The 24444-nt window shown below is 43.4% G+C and overlaps 1 protein-coding gene and 1 long non-coding RNA gene across 2 annotated transcripts in view; one reads left to right on the top strand and one right to left on the bottom strand.

Annotated features, from left to right (window-relative positions):
- Positions 1-354: 354 nt before the first annotated feature.
- The window catches only part of LOC149866530 (potassium voltage-gated channel subfamily KQT member 1-like), an 808906-nt gene continuing 784816 nt past the window's right edge, over positions 355-24444 (bottom strand). The window contains exon 16 of the mRNA XM_090043848.1: positions 355-3174. Within this exon, the coding sequence (XP_089899974.1) occupies positions 3019-3174 (156 nt within the window). The 3' untranslated portion in view covers positions 355-3018. The remainder of the gene's footprint in view (positions 3175-24444) is intronic.
- LOC149866531 (uncharacterized) overlaps positions 14373-24444 on the top strand; it is a 163594-nt gene continuing 153522 nt past the window's right edge. Inside the window, exon 1 of the long non-coding RNA XR_016441593.1 lies at positions 14373-14427. This is a non-coding gene — a long non-coding RNA (uncharacterized LOC149866531). The remainder of the gene's footprint in view (positions 14428-24444) is intronic.

Below are 24444 nucleotides of genomic sequence, written 5' to 3' on the forward strand. Positions count from 1 at the left end.
GCAGTAGGCCATCATTTCCTACTGTAAAAATAAAAGCTGAGATAATACTTCCAATGAGATACATTAAAAGTGAGCTTTTACTCAACCCTGGAAACAAAATTTTTTGATGGGATAGATATTGTTGTTTTTCATTGTGACAGGAGCCAAGGGACTTACTTGGTAGTACTGAGTACGGCTAAGCATATTTCTATTGCTGTTTACCATTGCCTTTTCACATGTGCACATCTGCACAGGCTACTCTCTTACATTTGCTATCTTTCCATTAGCACGGTATATGCTGTCTTTGGACAGGTTCAGTAACTCTTGACAGTAATCAGACAAGACAGAACAGTATCACATCAGCTGATTTAATTAAAAGCACATTTAATTTCTTTTTATTGCTTCTCTCATTTAATTAGTAGTCTATATTAATAGCCTCCTGCAATCCAAAGATTGGAATCCATCTCACCATGTTCTTATCTAACTACACAGATGTGGATGAGAGTCTTAAGTGGACAGGTAATAGTGTCTTAATGGCTAACTGAGTACATTGGGAAGGTCACTTGTTTATGAAAGACTAGGGCTGTGTGAAGCTTTGGGTGCTGATTCGATTTGGAGGAGATTCAGCTCAATTTGGTGGCCAAATCTCTGAATGTGAGTCAAATGAGGGGGCCAGTTAAAAGGTCCAAATTGATTTGAAGCTCTCTGAATCAATTCAGAAAAGATTTGGAGAGCTTCAGTGATTTGGGCAATAAGTAGGGGGTGGGGGCGGGGGGATGGAGGAGGAAGGAGGGGACCATGGGGGACCCCTGCCAGGCCCCATCCCCTGCCTGCTCCCCCAGCTCCTCTGAGTGCTCCCGGTCCCCCAGCCCCGCCCCATGGCTGCCTCACGCACCCCAGCTCCCAGTTGTCTAAAAAAAGCCCATACTCACCGGCTGCTGCCTGGTGATCCCCACTGCCCCTACTGTCCCGCGCTGCATGGGGGCCTCTGTCATGAGCTCCCTGACCCTCACCCGCTTTCCCAGCCCCCTGTGACTGCCCCACCTGCCACAGCTCCCGGCCCTTTAAAAAACAAACAAACAAAAACCCTGGACTTAACAGCTGCTGCAGCAGCCTTGGAGCTTCTAGGGCCTCATGGCAGAGCCCCCCATGCAGCTCAAGGCAGTGGGGGGCAGCGGGGATCACCCCCCTGCCTGACAGCAGCTGGTGAATCCTGGGGTTTTTTGTTTTTTTTTTAAAGGGCCAGGAGCTGGGGCAGGCAGGCAGCCATGGCGGTGGGGCTGGGAGAGCAGGTGGAGGTTGGGGAGCTCATGCCAGAGCCCACCCATGTGGCATGAAGCAGCGGGGGCAGCAGGGATCACCCCCCGCTGGGCAGGATCTCGTGAGTAGAGGATTTTTTTTTCCAAATAGCCGGGACCTGGGGCTGGGCGGGGCTGGGAGAGTGGGCGCGGGTGGGGCTTGTGTAATTCAGAGATTCAGCTGATTCGGCAGCAGCTGAATCTCCAAATTAAACTGGGCTGAATTGATTCGGGACAGTGATTCGAATAACTGAATTGAATCACTGTCCCCCGAATCAGCCAAATCCAAATCTGAAGTGAATACTAGCCACTTCGCACAGGTCTATTAAAGACCCAATCTTATAAGATGCCAAATTCACCCTGGTAAGTGCTAAACACTTTCTGTCTCCATGGATTTCAGTGGTGCTGGAAGGTACTTATCCCTTTACAGAATGAGGCCCTAGCTCTGTGGACTCCTAATTCCAGTAACACTTGTTCATTCAGACCCTTGATTATGCAAATATATATTTGTAGGTGGTGCAGGAGGTATTTATTTGCATAATATGAGGGCAAATATAAGGGCTTCAGTAAATAGCAATATACCCTTTTTATTTAGGTTTATTATTTATGTATTTTAACAATAATGATGCATCATCCCTTTTCTGGAGAGCAAGGAAAAAATCAATTACTTATGTTTGAAAATTGTTCATGTCAGTAACATTTCACAGAAACAATGCTTCAGATAACACATATACTCAATTTACAATCACATTCCATGAAAACTCAGCATTTTAAATTATAGACAGCAGTGTATACTAGCAAAGTGACTAGCTTTTATCAACTGTATGTGCATTCAAATGTGGTCATTCAAAGTCACAACTTCAGCTCACAGCTGCAGCATTGAATGGGTGGTTTTCAGATTCTTACATATACAGTTATTATCCTGGTGTCTTATATTAAAAATAAGGCAAGTGGAATTAACAGTCATCACTTAATGAAAGTACAAGTTTGAAAATATGTTGCATAACGACCATCAGTGCAGGTGATAACTATTGAAATGTTCTTCTGTTGTTATTCTAAGCTGGTATTGTTTCTTGTATCTGACTGTTCCAACGTGCATCCCATCTCATTTGCAAACCTTTCACTTTAAGTAGCTGAGACCTTGCTTCAGTCTTCCCTATATCAGCCAATCTGTCTACATGTTCATATTTTTAAGCAGCAGTCTATTGTCTTTACTTTGCCATTCACATTAGCAGTGGCCTTTTCATGATTCTTGCTGGTTGGTACTTATTTTTACTGCAAAACATGCTGTTCAATTTTCCTTCTGATTGATTTCCATTTGTTTTGTGTTCCAGTATTGGTCCCCTCTCCCTGCTTGGGTATGCTATGCACAATAAACTAGTGAGAACAGAAGATTGAATACTGAAAAGACAGTCCCTCCTTCATTCCTACCTCTGGATGAGTTGTCTTATGACTTAGATTTCCACCTCAACTCAGTGCTCTGTGTGTGCATTGCCAGTTAAATACTACAGCATTATTAGAGTCCCATGGGCTGGAGGATTCTCTCAGCATTGCTATGGTTCTGTGCACAACAGTTAGGTTTTCTCACAGAAGCATAATCATGTTTTTCCTTTTGATTTAACAACCTGCAGCAGAATATTTACATTCCAGCAATGATGGTCTCAGAAGTTCCAGACACTAATAATAAAAATAACCATACTTAAATGAATGAGAGGGCAGCAGGCTGTTGTCTTCATGGCTTTTACATTTTCCGGGTTAGAGGTGGGGAATCCAAGGATGACTGTAAATGTCTAGTGGTTGGGGTGGCTGGGGCTGATGTCCGTGTCGGTAACCATGTATCAAACTGAGTTTGGAGGGCATTCAGGATGTCATCAAGCTTTTGATCCATCTGCATGACCTGTTAGGGAATCATAAAGCACACAGTCTATCAGATGGTTACACATCTTGCCCTGCTTTTGCTTATTTACATATACTTTAACAGAGAATGTCAGTGAAAAGTTTCAAGTTTATAATGCTGGCAGTGAGTACTGGCATTTTCACAAAACCTTTGCAAATCTGTTGCAAAAGAAAAGTTTTACAATGCCCTAAGAATTAAAAGCACAAAATCTTTGTACAGCCCCATGCTTGAGTAGATAGGAAGATCAAATCTTAGGGCACAGACAGAAATGACAATTTTTACCTGACCACGGAAAGCATTCTATAGCCATGACCAAACACAAGTGCACAGCAGCAGACAGCTTAAAAAATGGCTGATTGGGTGAAAACTTGAATCCTCATTGCATGAAAGGGTCCAATGAGGATGACTGAAATGGAACATCTTCTGTAATTTGTGCTCATGCTGCCTCTCAGCCTGTTGTTGTTTTCAGAATGGGAGGGGGTAAGGGAGGGGGTTTGGTCTGGGGTTCTTTCAGTCCCTGTTGGAGGGTGGGGAGAATGTATTGGAGTCTCCCCCAAGGGTGGGGGGCTACAATTCATCCACCGCACCCTCCAGTGCCAGCTGGGGAACCCCAAGAAGGAATAGTCTTACCCAGCCTACCCTAGAACATCCACTGTAATAGTGCCTTATTTGAATGCTCAAGAATATCCACTGTGATAGCGCATCTGCCTTGATAAGCTACTCCAGGCCTCCATTTGCCTTATATATTTTTTCCTACTTCTGTTCTACCTTTTTACCTTCCACAGCTTTATGTCTCACCTTACCATCTTGTGAAACTGAATGAGCGACATTTCTTTCTTTCCACTGTGAATAAACACCTCTTTGAGGGGTATAACCATCAGCAATTTTGCTAGATACCAGGTACATTTTTTTTTGCATCCTTAGAGGGCTAGCTAATAAAGTGCATTAAGTTTGAGTTTGGCTGTAAATTATGGAGCCACGGAAGTGCTTTTAAAATTAAAGAAGTAACTTTCTCTTGATCTGATTTCTCCTCTCCCTTTATCAAAGAGGTGGCTGTCCAGTTCAAACTCCTCATGCACATTCTGTAGAAAGAGAAGGATTTTAATGTTTTTAGTGAAGCCTGTCTATTGGCTTTATTCTAAAAACTTTGAATTAGTACTGTTTTGTTGTTCTGTATTTTTTAGTATTAATTGTTCTGAAGAGACCAATCTACAGTTTAAAATGTTGCCATATACCAGGGGTTGTCACCATGGACAGAGTCATCCCTAGGGATGTGCAGGGTCTGGGGCATATCAGCCCGTGCGAGGTCAGGGACTTGGGGTGGCAACCATCTGTAGAAGCCAGTGGCAGGGTTGGCGGGGTGGCAACTGCCCGCAGAAGCCGTCAGTGGAGGGTGGCAAATCACTTGCCCTTTTCTTTGCAAAGATAACTTTAGAAATACAGAATGGCAGTTAAGGATTGAAAATGTAGCGCCGTGATTCTTAATCAGGATGCTGCAAGAATCTTTTAAGGGTGTTTCACAATATTAACACTGTTAGGTATGGAAACACCCACACATCATGTGCAAGACCCAGAGATTTCAAATAGGAATCTGTAGTGTCAAAAATATTCTGACCTATCATAGGCTTTCTGAGTTATTTGTGACAGAAAAATTGCTCTATTATTTTTTCAGTAGTAAAAAATGAGAGAAAACCAAGAGCTGGCGTTTTCCAAGGGGTTCCTTGAGTCTCACTGGGGGCTTCTTGAGCCCCCTGACCAGTTTTATTTAGCTTAAAAAATTTGAAAACCACTGTTATAGGAGGTTATAATTATTTCAGAAAAATCTAGTAGACTATGGTCTTCATTATTCTTATTATAAGCAGCTATCACCACCACATCACAGAACACCAGTGAGTGGCACCATCATGGCTTACAATATTGTCATCTACCTGCACCCTGCTACTAGGTAAGAGCAGCAATAGCATACATAAGACAGTAACAGGTCTTTCCATCTGTACTATTTTACTGCTTACCCAGAAAACTCTGATGACCTAATCTACTCACCAGGCATGTTTACATGTGCATTTATACCACATTAAATTTACTGCACAGTAAGTTACTGAGCAGTCAGTGGGTTGAGGCCAGTGTCTACATGTGCAGGCATTAAAACACAGTATCACTCTGTGTGACTGACTTGGGACTAAAGTTATTTCCAAGTCAGTCCATACACACAGTGCTACTGTGCAGTAAGGTGTCTACACATACATTACTGAGAAGTAACTACCTGGATATAAGTTTGATACCTGCATGATGCAAGTATTAAATTTATGCCCAAGTCATAGTAAGATGCTATATTTACTGTGCAGTATAGGCATGCATGTGTAGATGCCACCTGTATTGCACAGTAATTTTTGGTTGCTACACAGTAAATGTGCATGTATAGATGTGCTCACTGTGTATTGACTATGAATCAAACAGCATCTAAGTGTACTCTACCTCACTTCTGAGTGATTCTAAGCTTTGTGCCAGGAAACAGTAAGCATGCAACACTTTTTTAGCATGTGTACAGGGCAGGAGGAGGTGGGCAGGCCTATTTCTTGGGGTGGTCTTAGAACTACACTGGGGCAGTATGCCCATACTTACATACGGAGGTGTATGTGTAGCATGCACCACATCTACATGTATAGTCAAATGATAGGAAAGTTTGTGAAGTTACTGTAATACCAATACACCTATATCCTTGTAGAGTGCACTAGAGACATGGGTATGGGCTGCAAGTTAAGGTAGAAGTTTTAGAATCTCATTCCCCAAAAGCTCCTTGGTTTTTAAACTTTTAATTTTTTAAATAACTACTATTTGCTAGTAATGTTTTAAATTAACTGATTTTTATAATCTTTGTGAAATTAACTACCATGGATGCCATAGACCACTGGTCTCTAACATATGATTTCCAGAAAACATGCTGTCCAGAAGAGCTTTTGCCATTGCTTACAGGAAAGTAAAAGGTAAAAGTGAAGTAGATTGGGAGGGCAGTGTGGTGTTGCCGAAGGGCCATCAAATATTGAGAACCACTGCCATGGACTATTTATATTTAGGAGGGCTGTGCAGAGCAGGTAATATTCAATTTGACAGCCATGTTGAATATTAAACTGGGTCCCACTTCAATTTGCCGTCTGCTTTGAGTCGAAGCAGGTCTGCTTCGACTTGAGGTTGAAGCTCAGTCGAATATTCGAGCTGCTTTGGCTTCCCCATAGGCTATAATGGAGAAGGTTGAAACAGGCTATAACTTTGACATTTCTGATCCTGATGAAACTTACAGAAATGGTAGCTCCTGAGGAGCCCACACAGCGTGCCAAGTTTCAACAAGATAGGTTCAGGGGGTGCAGAGACACTGCACCCCAAATTCTTGAGAGCAAACTGCCTGTAACTTCTATGCGCAAAGTCACAGGGAGCTCAAACTTGCAGGAATGGTAGCTCCTGAGGAGCCAACAAAGCCTGCCAACTTTCAACAAGATAGGTTCAGGGGGTTCAGAGAAACAGCACCCCAAATTCTTGAGGCCGTTCCTGTGGCAAAGGGGTGGTACCTGTGGAGATGATTCAGCATCCCTGAGGTGGTCATGCACTTTGTTCCCTTGCCCTGGCAGATTTTGGCTTGGCAGGGCACGCAGATAGTGAACGTGGGATCATCTGCCAGCTCATAATGATCCCAGACCATGCTAGTACTAGGCCTTTCCCTCTGGCATGCGGGTGCATCTGTGGATGCTGCTGAACTCTCCCCCTCTTCAGCAGTCAGAGGCACAGCAAGAGAAAGAGTGGATTCAGCTGAGCTGCTTGCCTTCAGCTGTACAGAGGCACCTTCTGAAATGCCTTCTGGGAAAGACTTCTTGGCTTGAAAGGAAAAAATCTGAGGGGTGTCAAGCACAAACTCAACTGAATCCCCCTCCTTCCCCAGAACTTCCCTTGCCAGAGCACTGAGATCCAGATTCAGCGCCAGCTCTTCTTCTGGCGCTGGGAGGTTCAGCATAGGCAGTGACACAGGGGTGGAGCGCGCTGCTGTGCTGGCTGCAGTTATGGTGGGAGAGGTTGTAGCTGCTGTGTCTGGACATGAGAGAGTCTCAGGCACAGACAGTGGCTCCAGTGGCACTGCTGCTCCCCTCTCTTTACTGCTTGTAGCAGCCTCATCCCTTGTAGCAGGAGGAAAGAGGCTGCGTGTGAGTTCCACCCCACTTCATAATGTGTTCCTTCGTATGTAAACTGGAACCTCTAAGTGTGCTGTGCGCCGTGGGTTAGATTTCTGGATGTTATGTAAATGTGTTTGTGTGTGTAGATAATATATTGAGAAGCGTTGGTGTGGTGGAAAGAATGAATGATGTATAAAAAAATATATATATATATAAACTAAATTCCTATATATAGAATAGATCCTAGGCTACTACTAACTTTATCCAATATAAGTGTAAACTAATATGAAAAGTAGTTATAAAATAAAAGCACCGAGTTCTCAGAACTCCTGGTTGCTAGCGTTGCAAGCAGGGAATCTGTTGAAGATCAGGGCTTCCAGCCGTCATGGTCTGACACAGAGGTGCTGGAGAACACCAGCAGCTCAGAAACGGACCCCAAGGCAGAAAGCAGGGGAGCTGAAAAACTGCTGCCTTTTATGCATTTTCTCTGGCCCTTCCCCAGAGCACTGGGATTGGAAGGGACCTCAGAGAATGCTGACAGGTCACTGGCCAGCCACACATGTCAGTCATGAAAGCACTCCTTCCCCCTCTCCCCCTCCCTCCCCTTACTTTCCATTTTCCCCCCCCGACAGGGAATCCAGTATAGGCAAGTCGAATATTCGACACTTGTCGAATATTCGATCCACGCTGTCAATATTAGACTTGCGCTGTTAATACTCGACTTCCGGTATTCAATTCGACAGCTATTCGACCAGCTGCTATTTGACTCGACTTTAACTTTACAAGGTCGAATATGTCGAATATTTGTCAAATTGAATATTAAGTAGAAGCTTTGCACAGCCCTAATAGTTAGCCAGCTCACACTATCACAGCAAGAAAGGACATCAATATATGGCTGCACCTTTTGCTTTGGACTTTGCATTACTAAAGAGAGCCCAGGTTTGAGAATTCTTCACCGATTAAAGATGAATGCTCTTTGGCTTGTGCTTCCATGATGAGGAATACTTCAATGACAGTTGTACAGAATTGAGATCCCACATGCGTAGCTATGCTTGCCTTGTGCTTCCCTTCTGAGCTCTGGGGCACACTAGATTCACCTGCATATGTGTGTAAGTGCCCAGAGTAAAGCAGAGGCGAAGGAGGTTCCTCCCACATTTTTACTCAACAGTCTAGTGATTAGGGCTCTTACCCAAGGAGTAGAAGATGCAGGTTGTAGGCCCTGCCTCACCCAGAAGAGGCTTATATTGTGTCTCCTACTTCACAGTAGTAAAGCTGTAATCAGTGGGCCATAGGCTATGCCTTGCCTAGAGCCTGCCTCACTGCAACAGACTAATAGACAAAGGTATACAGTAGGCCTGTGCGAAGTGGCTAGTATTCGCTTCGGATTAGGATTTGGCTGATTCATGGGACAGTGATTCGATTTGGTGACTTGAATCACTGTCCCAAATTGATTCAGACAAATCTGATTTGGAGATTCAGCTGCAGCTGAATTGTCAGAATCTCCAAATTGGCACTATCCCTCACCCATTCTCAATGGCTGCCTTGCCTGCTCTTCTAGCTCCCAGCTCTTTAAAAAAAAAAAAAGCCCAGTTCACCAGATACTGCCAGGCTTTCGGGGTGGGGGGGTGAGCCCCTCTACCCCACGCTGCATAGAGGGCTCCCCAGAAGCCCCAACGCCATTGCAGGAGCTGTTAAGTCAATGCTTTTTTTTTTTTAAAGGGCCAGGAGCTGGGGCAGGCAGGGCAGCCATTGGGGGGGGGGGTGCTGGGACAGCGGGCGGGGGTTGGGGAGTGCTCAGGAGGGCTGGGGGAGCAGGCAGGGGCTGGGGCCTGGCAGAGATCCCACCATGGTCCTCTCCCCCACCCCCCCCCCTCCCACGCCCTACTTACCAGCACAGAGTTTGGGTCCAGCTCTGTGCTGCAGTGAGCGGGGACTGCCCAAATTATGGAAGCTCTCTGAATCTTTTCTGAATCGATTCAGAGAGCTTTGAATCAATTTGGACTTTTTAACTGGTCTCCTGATTTGATTTGGATTCAGAGCTTTGGCCACTGAATTGGGCCGAATCTTCTCTGAATCAAATCAGCACCCAAAGCTTCTCCCAGCCCTAGTATACAGGACAGAAGAGGAGCAAGGCAGAGGTAAGGTGGCTTAATGTGATGGGCATTGCTTTAAAAAAGCAGGTCCTCTGTGTTCTGGCCTTTACCCTGACAGGGATAGAAACTGCCCCGCTGATGTTTTTAACATTTTATCTAAAGATTATTAATGCAGAAAATCCACTGGATGGTTCCTCTCTTGCCCCATTTTTCCTTTGCGTTTTTGTGCACATTCATGAGGGTTTCTATCCTGCTGCAAGTAGAAATCAATGTGCAGAAAAGCAAACTAGGATTCGGCACAGGTTGCCAATAGTCTCACAGGGTACGTAGGGACATAAACCTTTAGTCCTGAGACTTCTATGCAAGGGTTATTTTCATGGTAACAGCTCTATATTTTATTGAACATCTTGAGAAGAAAGTCCCTCTAATTTCCTTCTTTGGCTAGAACTTTACTGGGAATCAATAAAAATGTAACTAGACCTTGGCTCAGATTTTTTTTGCCTGAGAATTATAAAAGTGGAGTGAGTATAACACAAGAGACTTTCTCCTGTGTCTGAACACTGGTTGGGGCAGGAAGGGGAGCAGGTTGCATGCTTTGCTTCCCTGACTGCATGAGCTAGTCTGGGCCAGTTCTGGCTTGCAGCCTAAGTGTTACTCTAATTTACACACCTGCATGTGATCCCTAAAGAGCAAAACATCAGCTGAGGCTCTGAATAGCAGTGTCCTGCCCTTCTTTTTTGCTCAACATACTTCTATGTCATGTGTGGCAACTGGGCGTTTTCTTCCCTAATAAGTCATAAAGCAGAAGGCAAGTGGTTGGAACTGTTACAGAAGCCACTTCCCCCCCCCCCCGTCAGTCGTTAACCCTTAAATGCACTCATGAAACCCTATGAAGTACAGGGATGGAACTCGGTCCACATTGTCTAATGTTTTGAACAAACTTTATGGTTTCATAGATTTCATAGACATTTGGGCTGGAAGGGACCTCAGAAGATCATTGGGTCCAGCCCCCCCGCCCAAAGGGCAGGAAGTCAGCTGGGGTCATAGGATCCCAGCAAGATAAGCATCCAATTTGCTCTTGAAGGTGTTCAATGTAGGTGCTTGAACCACCTCCGATGGCAGGTTGTTCCAGACCTTGGGGGCTCAGACAGTAAAGAAATTCTTCCTTATGTCCAGCCTGAAACGGTCTTGCAGGAGTTTGTGACCGTTCGACCTCGTCATCCCTTGGGGCGCTCTGGTGAACAAATGTTCCCCCAGATCCTGGTGGTCACCCCTGATAAACTTATAGATGGCCATCAGGTCACCCCTGACCCTGTGCTTTTCCAGGCTAAAGAGCCCCTTGGCTCTCAGCCTGTCATCGTAAGGTCTTTTTTCCTGACCTCTGATCATGCGTGTGGCTCTTCTCTGGACTCTCTCAAGCTTCTCCACATACTTTTTGAATTGTGGAGCCCAAAACTGGACGCAGTACTCCAGCTGCGGCCTCACCAAGGCCGAGTACAAGGGGAGACTGACGTCCCGGGATTTGCTTAAGAAGCATCTATGGATGCAAGCCAGCATTTTGGTCGCTTTAGTAGCCACAGCATTGCATTGCAGGCTCATGTTCATCTTGTGGTCAATCATGACCCCCAAGTCTCTTTCTTCCGTAGTGCTAGCCAGCGTAGTACTGCTGAGCCTATAAGGATGCTGCAGGTTTTTCCTCCCAAGGTGGAGAACCTTGCATTTTTCGGTGTTAAACACCATGAGGTTCTCGTCTGCCCATTTGCTGAGCCTGGTTGAGGTAATAGAACCTGACTTTCCCTCTGCCCTATTTTTTGTTCCTTGTTCCTTCTTTTTTTCTCTGTGCTCCTTCACTTTTTGGCAAGTGGTAGGACTTTCAATGAGTGATAAGTGGGTGTTGGATAGAGAGTGAAATATGTTCTTTACTGAGGTATTATGATGTCATAGTAGTCTGCATGTATGAGTGTACAGGGACCAATGTAGCAAGCTGTATGGAACCAGACAAAATCTACATATTTTGTGAAGCATTTCTTTGGCTGGAAGTATGGAAAACATTAGCATTTTAAGGGTTAAGTAGCATGGAATTAATTTAAAAACCACAGCCTTTATTTTCTTGCTCCCCAGCTCTTGAAAAGCCAGTTTGCCAGACACCAGTAATGACTCAACAGAATTGTTTTTAAAACAGAAATAATGTATAGAGCAGAAATTAAATCAGAACTAATGCATCTGAAGATGACCAAGCATAAGAGCTCTAAAGAGGGCAATGCGGGGAGGGAGGAATGAAAGGGGAGATGGCAAAAAGACATTTTAGGGCATTTTGATCTGTATGCTTGCTGTTAGATAAGTTTTCCCAACATATAATTTAAAATGATTTATCAGTATTGTACCATTTCAACAAAAGCATATAACTGGTAATAGCTTTTTTACAGAATTATTTTTTTCCAGAGCTAAAAGACACTGAAAGTATTCCTTTGAAAAGGGAAAAAAATAAAAGGCCACGTAAAGAGTTACATAGAACTTTTTCAATATTCCTGTTTGCCTACAGGATCTTCCACATGAGGGTCTGAAAATACTCCCTAGGAGGAATTGAATACTAATACCTTCATTAAGGAATTAAGCCTCACCTCCCTTTTGTGTAAGGCAGGTACATGCACTTTTTTAATGGCCGTTTTACAAAGGATTTCAAAGACATGTCCAAACATGAAGATGAGGTGCGGGGCAGACCTCTCCTGACTCAATCCTGTGCTTGAACCACAAGAGCAAACCTCCATTTTGTGGAGGTAGTTCAATATGCAGTGGCAACATGGTCTTAACACTGAGTGTATGAGTTAGCCCACTGGAGTCAGCAGAGTCAGTAGAGTGGCAGAGAGACAACCGGGACAGAGGTGGTCAGGGATTGAACTGGGGGAGAGGGGAGGGGGATGATCACAGCCCAGGGGATCAGGAACAGGCAAGGTCAGGGAAGCAAGGGTCCAGACTAGAGCCAAGAGTCAGGGGATCAGGAACAGGAGGCCAATGTCTATAAGTGCCGAGGACACAGGTAGTCACCACGTGTAGAAGCACGGACCAAACAGGGTAGGAACAGGGGGTCTGGTCCTTGACGGAAGTTGCCAATGAGGCTGCTTTAGGTTTGTCTTCAGTGGCTTCTCTCAGACCTGCTTGAGGTTTAAGATGCCAAGAGTAGTCTCGCTGGTGAACATAAGTCTGAAGGGCATCAGAGGACTTGGCTAGATGGAGTTAGCTTGGCCACATCCTTCCAGGGACCTGGCCTTGGTAAGCCCTTACAGGGTCTGACTGAGGGCAGGGAGATTACTTATATGAGTAAAGGTTTCCAAGTTCAGGCTCTAATTATCTGCGGATCCTCAGGCGTAATTTAGTTAACTCTGCTCAGTCGTGCAACAACTGCTGCTTTCCTTCAGCCTGGTTGCAAACAGGCTGAGTTGTCAATTTGGAATAATGTGTCCAGGCACATGCCAGGGCAAAGGGTTAAATTTTGCAACACACTTCTCAGCTGAGTAAAGTGAGAAGCTTGCAGGCCTGGCCACAGGATTTTCAGGGAGATGTGATATGCTCCTTGTAGGCTCCTTGGAGACAGGTGAGTTTGGCAGCTGTCCACTGGCAAATGGCAATGAAACTTCTGCTCTTCCACATCACAAAAAAAGCTGCAGAGACAATCCACAAATGTTAATGCTTTTATACAGCCTTAACTGCCCTTGAGGAAGGAGACTGTAAATGTAGTCTGAAATATTAAGTTGATGTTACTGGGGCTGTTGCATGAACTGAGGGAGTGTTGAAATTTATATTCATATTAACAGTCCCTATGCTAAGAGACTGGGATTCAGCGGTGACGTGCAGTAGTGTTAAACAAAGAAAATGTCTTGCAACTAACCCCAGTGAGTCAGAGCAGGCAGCACAGAGTGGAATCAGGTTAAATTAGCCAATGGGACCCAGAATATGAGTGTCATGAACCTCAAATACAGGGTTTCTACTTGGTATCTGATAATTTGTCATCTATGGTTGCTTGTATTTGTGTAAGCCAGTACCTTGTTTCAGTACTTTGCTTTAACACATCAAGTTTACATTGCAGAAATCACTTGGAAATAATCAGGGTAAAAAATGAGAATCAGAATGGCTGCAGTGTGGAAGTCAGGTTTGTGGTAGAAAATTTATCATAGGCTGGAGAGAGCCCTACAACTTCCAAGGCAATTTGCTTTTTAAAAGATGTGTGCAAACACAGACACACTAGCAACTGCACAATACATAAAGTGTGAAAAACGATAGAAATAGTCACTATTACTCCACCTAATTCTCTTAATTTTAAACCAAAACTTCCCCCTGCAAAGGCGTGCCTGTCTTTTAAATATTATTTTTGGAAAGAAAAAAAATATCAAGTATGTGTACAACTCACTGACTTGAACCAATTATTTCCAGAGGAGTAGTATGAGGATGATATTTTGCCAGAGCAGTGAACTCAGGTTTGACTCCCACCTCGGACATCCTGCTAAGTAGATATTGCTTTCTTTAAAATCTATAGTGATAATAATAATAATAGTTTCAATGTTGGTAAAGTTACTACAGTTGTGATGTAATAGATCGGAACAGTTGCATTACATTGCATAGCCTTTAACTGCTTGTACTAACATACATCTGGAAAGGAGGCAGGCTGCACTTTTAAAACCCTGCACAAAATGACAGTGTGTTCTGATCACAGCTCAGCTGGCCTGTCTTTGCTTCCCTGTTTGCTTAAGAAACAGAAATGGGAAACTGTTAGGCTGTGTTGATAACTGCAACAAGAAGTGCATCCACAGCCTGGGCTGACATATCTATACGTAACTACAGTCCAGCTAGCCTGCGTTCCAGCAGTAGTACAGATGTGGTAATTCAGGCTTGTGGGCAGGCTATAAAGCTCGCTGGGGATGCAGAGTTCTTAATTGGCAGCTGATGTAGGCTGAAGTCCCTGCTGTTAAGTCTTCACCCAAGCTATTGGATTGAGGCTAGCTCAGGTACATTTGCACACTTTGACTGCAGTATGGATAGTCATACGCAACTGATCTTACGAATCTGCCCTTCTTTTTCTTTTTCTTTGTATTTATTTTGTCCTGATAGATGGCTTTGTGTAAATCTCTACCAGCCTAAGGGTCCTTTGCAAACTTCTTTTTTCTCTGCCTCTGAATATTCACAATTTGCCATTTGTGGTAGGTGACTGGTCATGTCAGGACTTGCTTTTGGGAGGGAATTGTATCATTTTTAACTCAAGCAGTTAGCACTCTGTACAGGCTCTCTTTTTTTGGCCTAGCTGTGACAAGTATTCATTTAAAGTCAGTTCCTAATGATTTAGCTAAATTGGGATATTTTTCACATGCAGAGTGTTAAATCACATGACTCTTTTTGTTGTGCCACATGGTGGTACAGCAAAGGCAATATTTAGATTTCTATCCATTTATATTCTTTATCTCTTTGCCTACAGTGATTTCAAATGCAGCTTTGTGGAACAGTTTAAAACTTGATGGTAACTTGGTGTAGACAAAAGTTCTTTATCACAGGAACTCTCTGTGCAAATTTCCCCACTTTACTCATGCAATGTATTTCAACTATGACTATTAGAAAACCTCCAACTCTCCCCTCTCTTTGCCCCCTAGGATGAAATACTGTGGCCATCTTTTTCCTTGCTGAGACAACAGGTGTGAATTCTGAGGAGGGCTTTTGTGATGTGGACACCTGTCTGCTAGGAATTAGATCATCAGAAAATTCACAGAGGCCATCAGTACACTCTTTTAGGACTCAGTCCTTTAAGATGCTGAGCATCAGAGGCCTACCCAGCAAAACACTCCCGTACATATTAACTTGAAGCATGTGAGCACTCCCATCAAGTTCAAGTTAAAGCATATGTTTAAGTGCTTTGCTGGACAGGGGCCAAGATGGTCAACAGCTTGCAAAACTGCCCTTTAGAATAATTTTCTCTGCATCTCCTAAAATATACCCTGCCACACACTCTGTTGTTTCTTATTCAAATATAGTGATACAATGTCTAATATGCTTTTTTACTTTCTTGGCATGAAATGGATTTGGTGGTCTTATCGGTAGAGAAATGGCTGTTTTAATTTTTTTAAAGGCTTTGATTAACCCGATCCCATTAGCAGGCTCTGTTTTTGAGAATGGATAGAGACTGATATGGAATTTGATACCGAACCACCTCTCTTCCCAAGATGAGTCTGTCAGATTGTGTAATCAAGGAGTATAGGCAAGCATCTCACCTTGATGCTACCTTCTCAGAGATTTCACTGTGTGAATGCATAGCTATGCAGTTGCCAACTGTACATATCCTTTGCATTCATTGTCAAAATGGTTCATCCCACTCTGCTGAAAGTGAAAATGGAGGATCAAAAATCAGCTTGTAAGTTGGTGTTTTACAACTGACTTCAGTGATCAGGGTTTCAAGAAGGAAACAGTCAAACAGTTCATTGTAGTGAAAATGTGTTGTCCTGACGTATAATCCACACAAACCTTAAAGAAATATATAACTTACCAGCTTCTACCTCTTAAGAACTATTACTTGTTTATTTTCATTTCATAAAACTTATCTATATAGCTCCACCATTTTCCAATTCACCCTTCCTTCATCCCAAATGTACCCACCCATTCTTAGGTCAAGTGTTATGATCTTCTGCAGTCTATAGTACCATTTATTTAAGTATATTTTCATTTGTTTTGGTTTCCATCTACCTTTCCTGTTTAAAATACAGCACAAAGGTCTATCCCTCTTGAGTTTGTTGCTGGGGTTTTCCTTATGGTACATGTCTGATGAGCAATACATTTTAAAATTTCCTACATTATAGTTGTAATGATAAACCTTGATAACAAGTCTGCTTCTAGTTGCAACTTCAGGTATAACATACTGTTAGTGCTTTATTACCTGGCTGCAGCAAAGAGCTAAGTGTCATTCATTTTTTTTTTAAATTAAGCCTGGTCTATGGACAATATAGACTATTTTGACTGAGGATATGATTTTTACTTTAACTAAATTAGTTATACTGGAACAGCTCCTGTTAATAAGTAGAACAGGAATCCACACTAAGAATGGTTATACTGCCAGAAAACATCATTTCATGATACAGCTGTGTTCAGCTTGGGGCAAAGGGTGGAGGGGGTGCTCACGCTGCTTGAACTGTATGAAATGATACAGCTTGTTATCTTGCCATCTGTATTTGTGACATCATAGTGAAACTACTCCTGGGATGATATGCTGGCATTCCTTAGTTTACCTATTGTGGGATTATGAGCTCTGCTTCAAAACAAGAAGGAAAAAAATCAAAGCAGCCCAGAATAACAGGCGCATTTACAGCTTTATGAATCACACTCTTATTTCACAACACACCTTTCATTAGAAGATGCTGAATTTTTCATCCACATTTTTTATGTTTGAAGAATGGTAAGGTCCTCTATTATTTTACTGGTTTGTTTTTACTTTTTAAAAAAGATCTATTAAAGCTCTACCACCAGAAACTATGTCTGTCTATTTAGTGGCCTGCCTAGACATTGACAAAAATATAGTTTATGGTACATTCAGTGTTTCCAGTTAACAGTGATTATGGACCACAAAGAAAGGCATTTTACAAAAATGAGAGGTGGACAGACAGGTCTTTTGGTTGACTCATGTTGTTCAGTGCAATGCCCATAGGTCAGCAGTTGCAGGATCATTTTTTATTAGCAAATTGGTCAGTATAACTGGTATCTGGTTAACTGACACTGCAGGACTGGTTTGTTTCAGAATATCCAGTGGGATGAGATGAGCTATTTGATACAGGTATAATGTCAGGGACGACCATACTAGAGGCCAGGTACTTAATATGGATCTTTCTGGGCTGAAACAGGAAATATTTCCTCAAATCAAAGTCATAAGCATGTTTAATTTGAGCCAAGTGAGAAGGTTAATTTGAGCATACAGTTAAATGATCAACCTCCAGACATCAAAAATTTTCTAGACCAAGGGTCAGTGACTGAGGGCCTGCAGGGTAGATTTGGCCTGTGGAACCACTGGATCCAACCCGCATTATACCACACTGCAGCCCGGGAGCCGGGCAGATCAGCAGCAGGCAGATGTGGCAGTGGCGGCTGTGGTGGTGACTGGGTCCTCCCACCAGCCTTTCTTGGACCCAAGTTGGGTCATTCTAGCCTGCTGCTAGAAAGCTGTTGCCAACCCCTGTTCTAGAGCAGTTGAGAAACACAACATCCAAAAGGGCAATGAAGTTTATGAGTTTTATTAATATTCTTGCAAATTGTGTGTCAGAACACATTTTACACAACTGAATGCTCAAAAAGACATCTGGTACCTTGAAAAGCCACTCCCCCCTATAAAGCCACTCCCCTGCCTATAAAGGCAGTTTATAGGTTGTTATGGAAATGGAAAGAAGACGTGAGTATTTTTGTTTCTAACAACACCAAGAAAGGTTCAGATATTATGGGGATGAAGAATTAGCTGAGTAGACATTGGAATACCAGGGCAGTGGTACCTGGAGCGTTTGAAATGGATTCTGCCTACATAATGCTGGCACTGGAAGCTAAGAGTTAGGTAAGCAATCAGTGCAACTAGATGACATTTTGGTTCTGAAATCTGAAAAAATGGGTCTCTACTGGTTTCAGATCTCACAGCAAACTAACAATTCAGAAGAGGTTAATCAAGGGAGTTGTTAGAGCTTGAAAATAATAGGGACTTGGAACAACTTATTGTTTCACATTGAATTACAGAAAACCTGGAGTTCCTTGTGTTTTAGACCTAAAATTAGATGAAACTGGATAGTTTTGAGTAAATTGTTAGGGAATAGAAAGTGCCCACAGAGATTAGAGCCATCTAAAATACTGATGGAATCCCTTGGGAGCAATGCTAACACATGTGTGTTGAATGGCTCTAGTGAACAGGAGAAAGGAAATTAACCCACCATGGGAAAAGAGAGCATTGGCGCTCTGTTTTTTTGGAGGAGTACCAAGATAAGAGGATGGTTTAAGGAGCTTTAAGAAGTTGCCCACTTCTGTTTCTATTGTTCCTTCTTTCCTGGTTTTGCCATTAGGATGAATGACAGCATGTGGCATGGCAATGCTGGAAATACTGGTTAATTGGAGTTGTGGTAGTGCCCAAGAATAGATTTAATAGAATAGATTAGGGACTGAAGGAATGATTGCTGAATGATCAACACATGTCATTGGGCAGCCAAGATCCCCAAGACCTATTTTCAGCACTGCCAATGACTCACAGTGCAGCTGTTTAAATGCAGTTAATCTCGAACATGGACTGAAATAACTGAATCAGTCGTAACGCTCACCTTTTATTATTTTGGGGTAGTCTATGCCTGGACACTTGTTTTGGCATAACAGCATCCTATTTCAATCGTCTTAGGGTGGCAAAAACCAGGCAAAAGCTAAACTGATAAAGGGGACCTGTAAACTGAACTAGGCATGTCTCATGCATAGACTTGCACTGAATTAACCAAAGGTGTGATTACAATCTAGTGTTTTCTGCAAGGCCGCATATAGACAACCCTTAAATTACACCTAGCTTGTTTATGAAAAATCAATAGCGTGACACTTACCCTTCCCTCAAAGGGGTCCTGCAAAGCTTAATTAACACTTGTAAAGCAATTTAAGAAAGCATTTACAGAAGTACAAAGTGTTGTTATTATTAATAAGTAAAAAACAGATTTTTTTCTATTTTTCCCACCACTTAGGCATTTTAATTGCTTGGATTACAAAATACCACTGTTGGTGTTTTGAAAGAAATCAAACATTATCAGTGACACTGGAGAGCACAGCTGCTTCTAATTACTATTTAGATATTCAAACGTACTTTGTAGCACCTGTTTATTTTTTCCAAAATCTCATGTAATGCAAGTTTGATGTTTTTCTCCATTCTAGCAGAAATTTGCAGCAGACCTGATTTTTAGCACTGGTTGCCATGTATTTTCAACCAGTTTTGGACATCCCAAAAGGAGGATGGAGTAGGATGGCCTCTAGTCTGTACAATTCTGTTTGGTAAATACTAGGATTAGTACTAGTTCCCTCACATTAGTGATGTCCATATGGCAATGCAAGCTAAGGGCCTAGCCCACCTTGCAGCATTTCATTTGTAAGTCAGCTGGGATTTGCTGGGCCTTCCTGGTATATATTTGGGAAAGATTTCATAGATAGACATTAGGTCTGGAAGGGACCTTGGAAGATCACTGAGTCCAGTAGGGGTAGAAAGTCAGGGCATAAGATCCCAGCAAGATAAACATCCAAATGTCTCTTGAAGGCATTCAGAGTAGGTGCTTGAACCACATCCTACGGCAGTCTATTCCAAACCTTGGGGGCTCAGACAGTAAAGAAGTTCTTCCTTATGTCCAGCCTGAAACAGTCATGGAGGAGTTTGTGACGGTTTGATTTTGTCATTCCTTGAGGCACTCTGGTGAACAGACTTCCCCCAGATCCTGGTGAGCATCTCTGATAAATTTATAGGTGGCCACCAGATCACCCCTGAGCCTGCACTTTTCCAGGTTGAAGAGTCCTATAGCTCTCAGCCTGTCATCATAAGGTCTGTTTTCCTGACCTCTAATCATGTGCATGGGTTTCCTCTGGACTCTCTCAAGCTTCTCCACATCCTTTTCGAATTGTGGAGCCCAAAACTGGACACAGTACTCCAGCTGCGGCCTCACCAAGGCCGAGTACAAGGGGAGACTGATGTCCCGGGATTTGCTTAAGAAGCATCTATGGATGCAAGCCAGCGTTTTGCTCACTTTACTAGCTGCAGCATCACATTGAAGGCTCATGTTCATCTTGTGGTCAATCATGACCCCCCAAGTCCCTTTCATCCATAGTGCTAGCCAGCATAGCGCCACTGAGGCTATAAGCCTGCTACAGGTTTTTCTTCTCAAGGTGGGGAACCTTGCATTTTTCATTGTTAAACACCAGCAGGTTCTTGACCACCCATTTCCTGAGCCTGTCAAGGTCAGCCTGGATCACCCTTTTGTCCTCAGGTGTGGACGCTTTACCCCAGAGTTTCGTGTCATAGGTGAACTTGGCTAGTCCACTTCTGATACCAGCGCCCACATCATTGATGAAGATGTTGAATAGTATAGGCCCAAGGACAGAGCCTTGAGGAACCTCACTGGTCACAGCGCACCATGATGATTGACTTCCATCAATCACCACCCTTTGGGTCTGACCACAGAGCCAATTCCCCAGCCAGTGGATCATGGCGAGGCTGAGGCCGCAGTTAGCCAGTTTTGCTAAGGGGTGATTGTGGGATACCAGATCAAAGGCTTTTTTATGCCTTAAATGGGGAGGGGAGCAGGGGCACCAGAATAGAGCTGGGATTTGGGCACCCCCACTCCAGTTTTTCCGGTGCTTTCCAGCTTCAGTCCTCACAGCAAGCAGTAGTAGTGCAGGAATGTGTCAGTAGGTGTGTCTGCACATGATGTTTACTGCAGTTGACTAGTTAGCTGTGCAGTAAATGTCTTGGCAACCAAACGTGTACCTCTATTAGACTGGAGTAAATTCATTTACTTTGCAACAGGATAGTATGTGTAACTCCACAGCAGCACATGTGTAGACACTGGAGGGGCTGGCTGGGGCATGAGGGTGTTTCAATGTGGGGCGTGCTTGCTGTCTAATCCCACACTGAAACTCCCTCATGCCCCAGCCAGCCTCTCTGCAGCATGTTGCCCTGATCTGGTTCCACATGGTGTACATGGATAAACTCTGCAGCTTATTACTCCAAAGTTGATTGCTCCTGGGCTCATGTTCAAATGGTGTGCCTGGGAGCAATAAACTCCAAAGCAATAAGCTCTGGAGTTTATTCATGTGCAGTAATAGCATGAGTAGACATGCCCATCGAACGTAAGGGTCCCTGGGCAACGTGGTTCTGTAGAACAGCAGCAGTTTGCTGTTGCAGGTGGGAGATGTCACCCTTTTTTTTTTTGCTGCCAAAAACAATAGAGTTTTTTCCCACTTGACATGGGGGTGCAGCAAAACAAATGAGGTGACATCTTCACTCAGCAACAGTGAACTTTAGTTGCTGTTACTGTGAGCTTCCCGTTGCTGATGTCTCTAGAACCAGAAGTTATGGAGGGAAGGGGAAAGGACTGCCCTGGGTGCAGTCCTGGATAGTTATGCCTCTGTGGATATGACAAAGACATAATTGTTCAGAGGTGAAAAATGTGTCAAATAGGGGAGATGTGTAAATTTCTGGATCTAATACAGTACAGAGACAGCAAATGAATGAAAAGGTTTGGACTCCCTGCCTGCTTGTCTGCCAAGCTTAAAAAGTGAAAACAGAATATGTTTATACTTATGCATAAATATGAGTGAATATTTACACATACTGTGAAATTACCTCACATAAAATAGGAGATTCAGTGAGGTGGATCTTTTTAACTTAATATCTACATTGTGAACATTTCTCCCCTTTCATTTTTGCCTTGAAAGTAAGACAGTATTAAAAAAATTACCTTGGCTACCACCCCAGGGGAGGTTCTGATAAAGCTTTAATTATAGTCAAGGAAGGGAGGTGTCCCATTTCAAACTCTGCTGAGTTTGATTTCCTGCAGAGCTGGCATTGACACTGAAGCTGCTTGAGGCACAGCGACTACAATTCACCTGTGGCTTACACTTGCCAGGTTGATTTTTTTCTTGTGAAGTGCATGCTAACACAGCAAAAATGTCTTGGATTTACTGCTGTTGTTGCAGGCTACTAAACAAAACAAAGTTCGCTGTAATTATGACACTTCTTGTGGGTCTTTGGAAGTATGTGTCACAGCACTTATCAGGGAGTAACTCTGGGGTGCAGCATAGTATGGATCTGGTTCTGAGACAATAATTTGTTTCTTGACTTTCTTTGTTTCACATGATTTTATTGCAGAGGAGATGCACTGCAATAAAAATGGACATGTATTAACATGAACATTGGGGTGTAAGAAAATGAGAATGGCCTGCTGAGATTTTACTTCTGTAGGATTAAGCAAAATGATCTGGGCCAGTGATGCAATTTAATCAGTTAGAACCTTGGATTATTGGCATTTCTGAAAATCTGGGGGTAAAACCCAGAGCTCTCACTCTGTGGGCACTGACAGACATGCAGGCCCCCACTCTAACTCATGGCACTTTTCATAAAGCACCATGAGTTAGAGTGCCCCTTGCACCCGACCCAACAGACATTTGCCTGTTAGGTTGTGGGGTGGGGAAGGGATGGGGGGTTAGAACTGAACCTGCCTGCAGGAGCATGGGGACCCTGCCTGTATCCAAGGAGCTACCCTACCCTGCCTCTCAGCTCTGAGTCTGTCAGCAGGAAGGGAGGGAGAGGGAGCTGCCAACTGGGGTTTGCCCAGCCTATGCTGGAGGGGAGGGCTGGGGGGAGGCTGCAAAGGGCAGGGGCTGTGATCCACCTTCCCCCTTCCCTCCAGCTCAGGCCTAGCCCACAGCTCTCTCTCCCTCTCCCCTCCTTTCCTGCTGACAGCCCTGGGAGTGGGGCTGGGCTGCATCAGCCCAACCCTGATTGCACAACAAATTAATCATAGGGAACACAAGTTCCCTAAGGTGGTCTAAAGTGGAGCGCCTTCATCTGATCCCTTATTTGATGAGGGTTAATTTGTTGTGTGACTGACCACTTTAAAAGCTGTCTTCAGTTGTGCATGTGTGTCATGGTACAACTGTAGAGCACTTTCAGGGGGCTGATCACATGAAGAAATGTAATGTAATTTATAAATTTTCCAAATACAGAATCTAACTACTGGGGGATTGCCTTCTAATCAGGGTCATCTATTCAAGTAAATATAGTATATGATAATTTTAAGCATCATCAGTAACAAAAGAACCTCTCCTAAATGTACCTGAACAGAGATAGCTTTTTGCTCTTGCCTAAAATTTGAATAATGTTCCAAAAGGCACATCAAAAAATTGTGCATCGGTACTCTCATGTTTAAGAAACCAAGGGTATACCCAGGCCACTCTTTGCCTAGGTAGAGAAGGATACAGCTGCAGCAGAATTACTGTAGCTGCTGTGAGCAGAATGGAGAGATTCTACTGCAAGATGCACTGCAAGGTGCTGTGGGGACCTACATAGGTTGTAGGAAGACAGGATATATGAATGTATCTGAATGACTTTGCTTTGATTTAATTCCTTTTTATCTTTTTCCCTTTTTATCCCGTTTAGTCTTTTTTAAGAATAAAAACATTTCCATATGAAAAAGGTGTGAAATGAAAAAAAACACAAAACTTTTCATTCTGAAAATGCTGAAACATTCTAAGTCTGTCTTTAAATCCCCCCTCCCCCCTCCATTTTCCTCTCCTAAATCAATATAGTTGTGCAAAATACCTCAGTTTCACTGAAATGGCCATGGAAAACTGTTTGGATGAAATGTTTCTAACTAGCTTTGGTTATAATTCATGGAAGTTTACTTTCTATGATGCCATTTCACATGTTAAAAATAAACCTTTTCTCCCCCCCACTAATGAGCCCAAGGTTGTACACATATATACCATGAGGAATACACAGGGAATCTGCTTTTACTTGCATGGCCCCTACACAATGGCAAATCCTGGTCTAGGCAAACTGCAAGGACTGCCAGCTCTATACTCCTCAGGGGCACACAGTACTCTGAGGAAGAAGTGGAGCCATCATCTCCCCCCTTTTCTTTCCATGCCCCCAATCTTGTGGAGTAGATGTGTCAATGAGCAGGAGTAAGATACAACTCTTGAAGAGGTGCTGTCATATGTATATGCTGTCATATATATCTACACAAGATGCTGACTGAGCAGCTGTTACTGCACAGCCATTTAGCACTTGTATAAACAAGTACTAAATGAATGAGCAGTAACCTGAGCTGCTGTCCAGTAGTGCTGACGAATGCCTTTTTGTGATACTGCTGTGCAGTAGCCTGATACCACTGCTCAGTAGTGTTGCATCACAGTTTTTGCCATGCGATTGCTACTGTGCAGTAGTATCAGGCTACTGCTCAGCCAGTGTCTCATGTAGACATGGCCCCTGTGTACCAAGG

Source organism: Crocodylus siamensis, chromosome 4, assembly GCF_052110815.1.
Source record: "Crocodylus siamensis isolate JL-2025a chromosome 4, ASM5211081v1, whole genome shotgun sequence".
NCBI classification, from domain to species: Eukaryota; Metazoa; Chordata; order Crocodylia; family Crocodylidae; genus Crocodylus; species Crocodylus siamensis.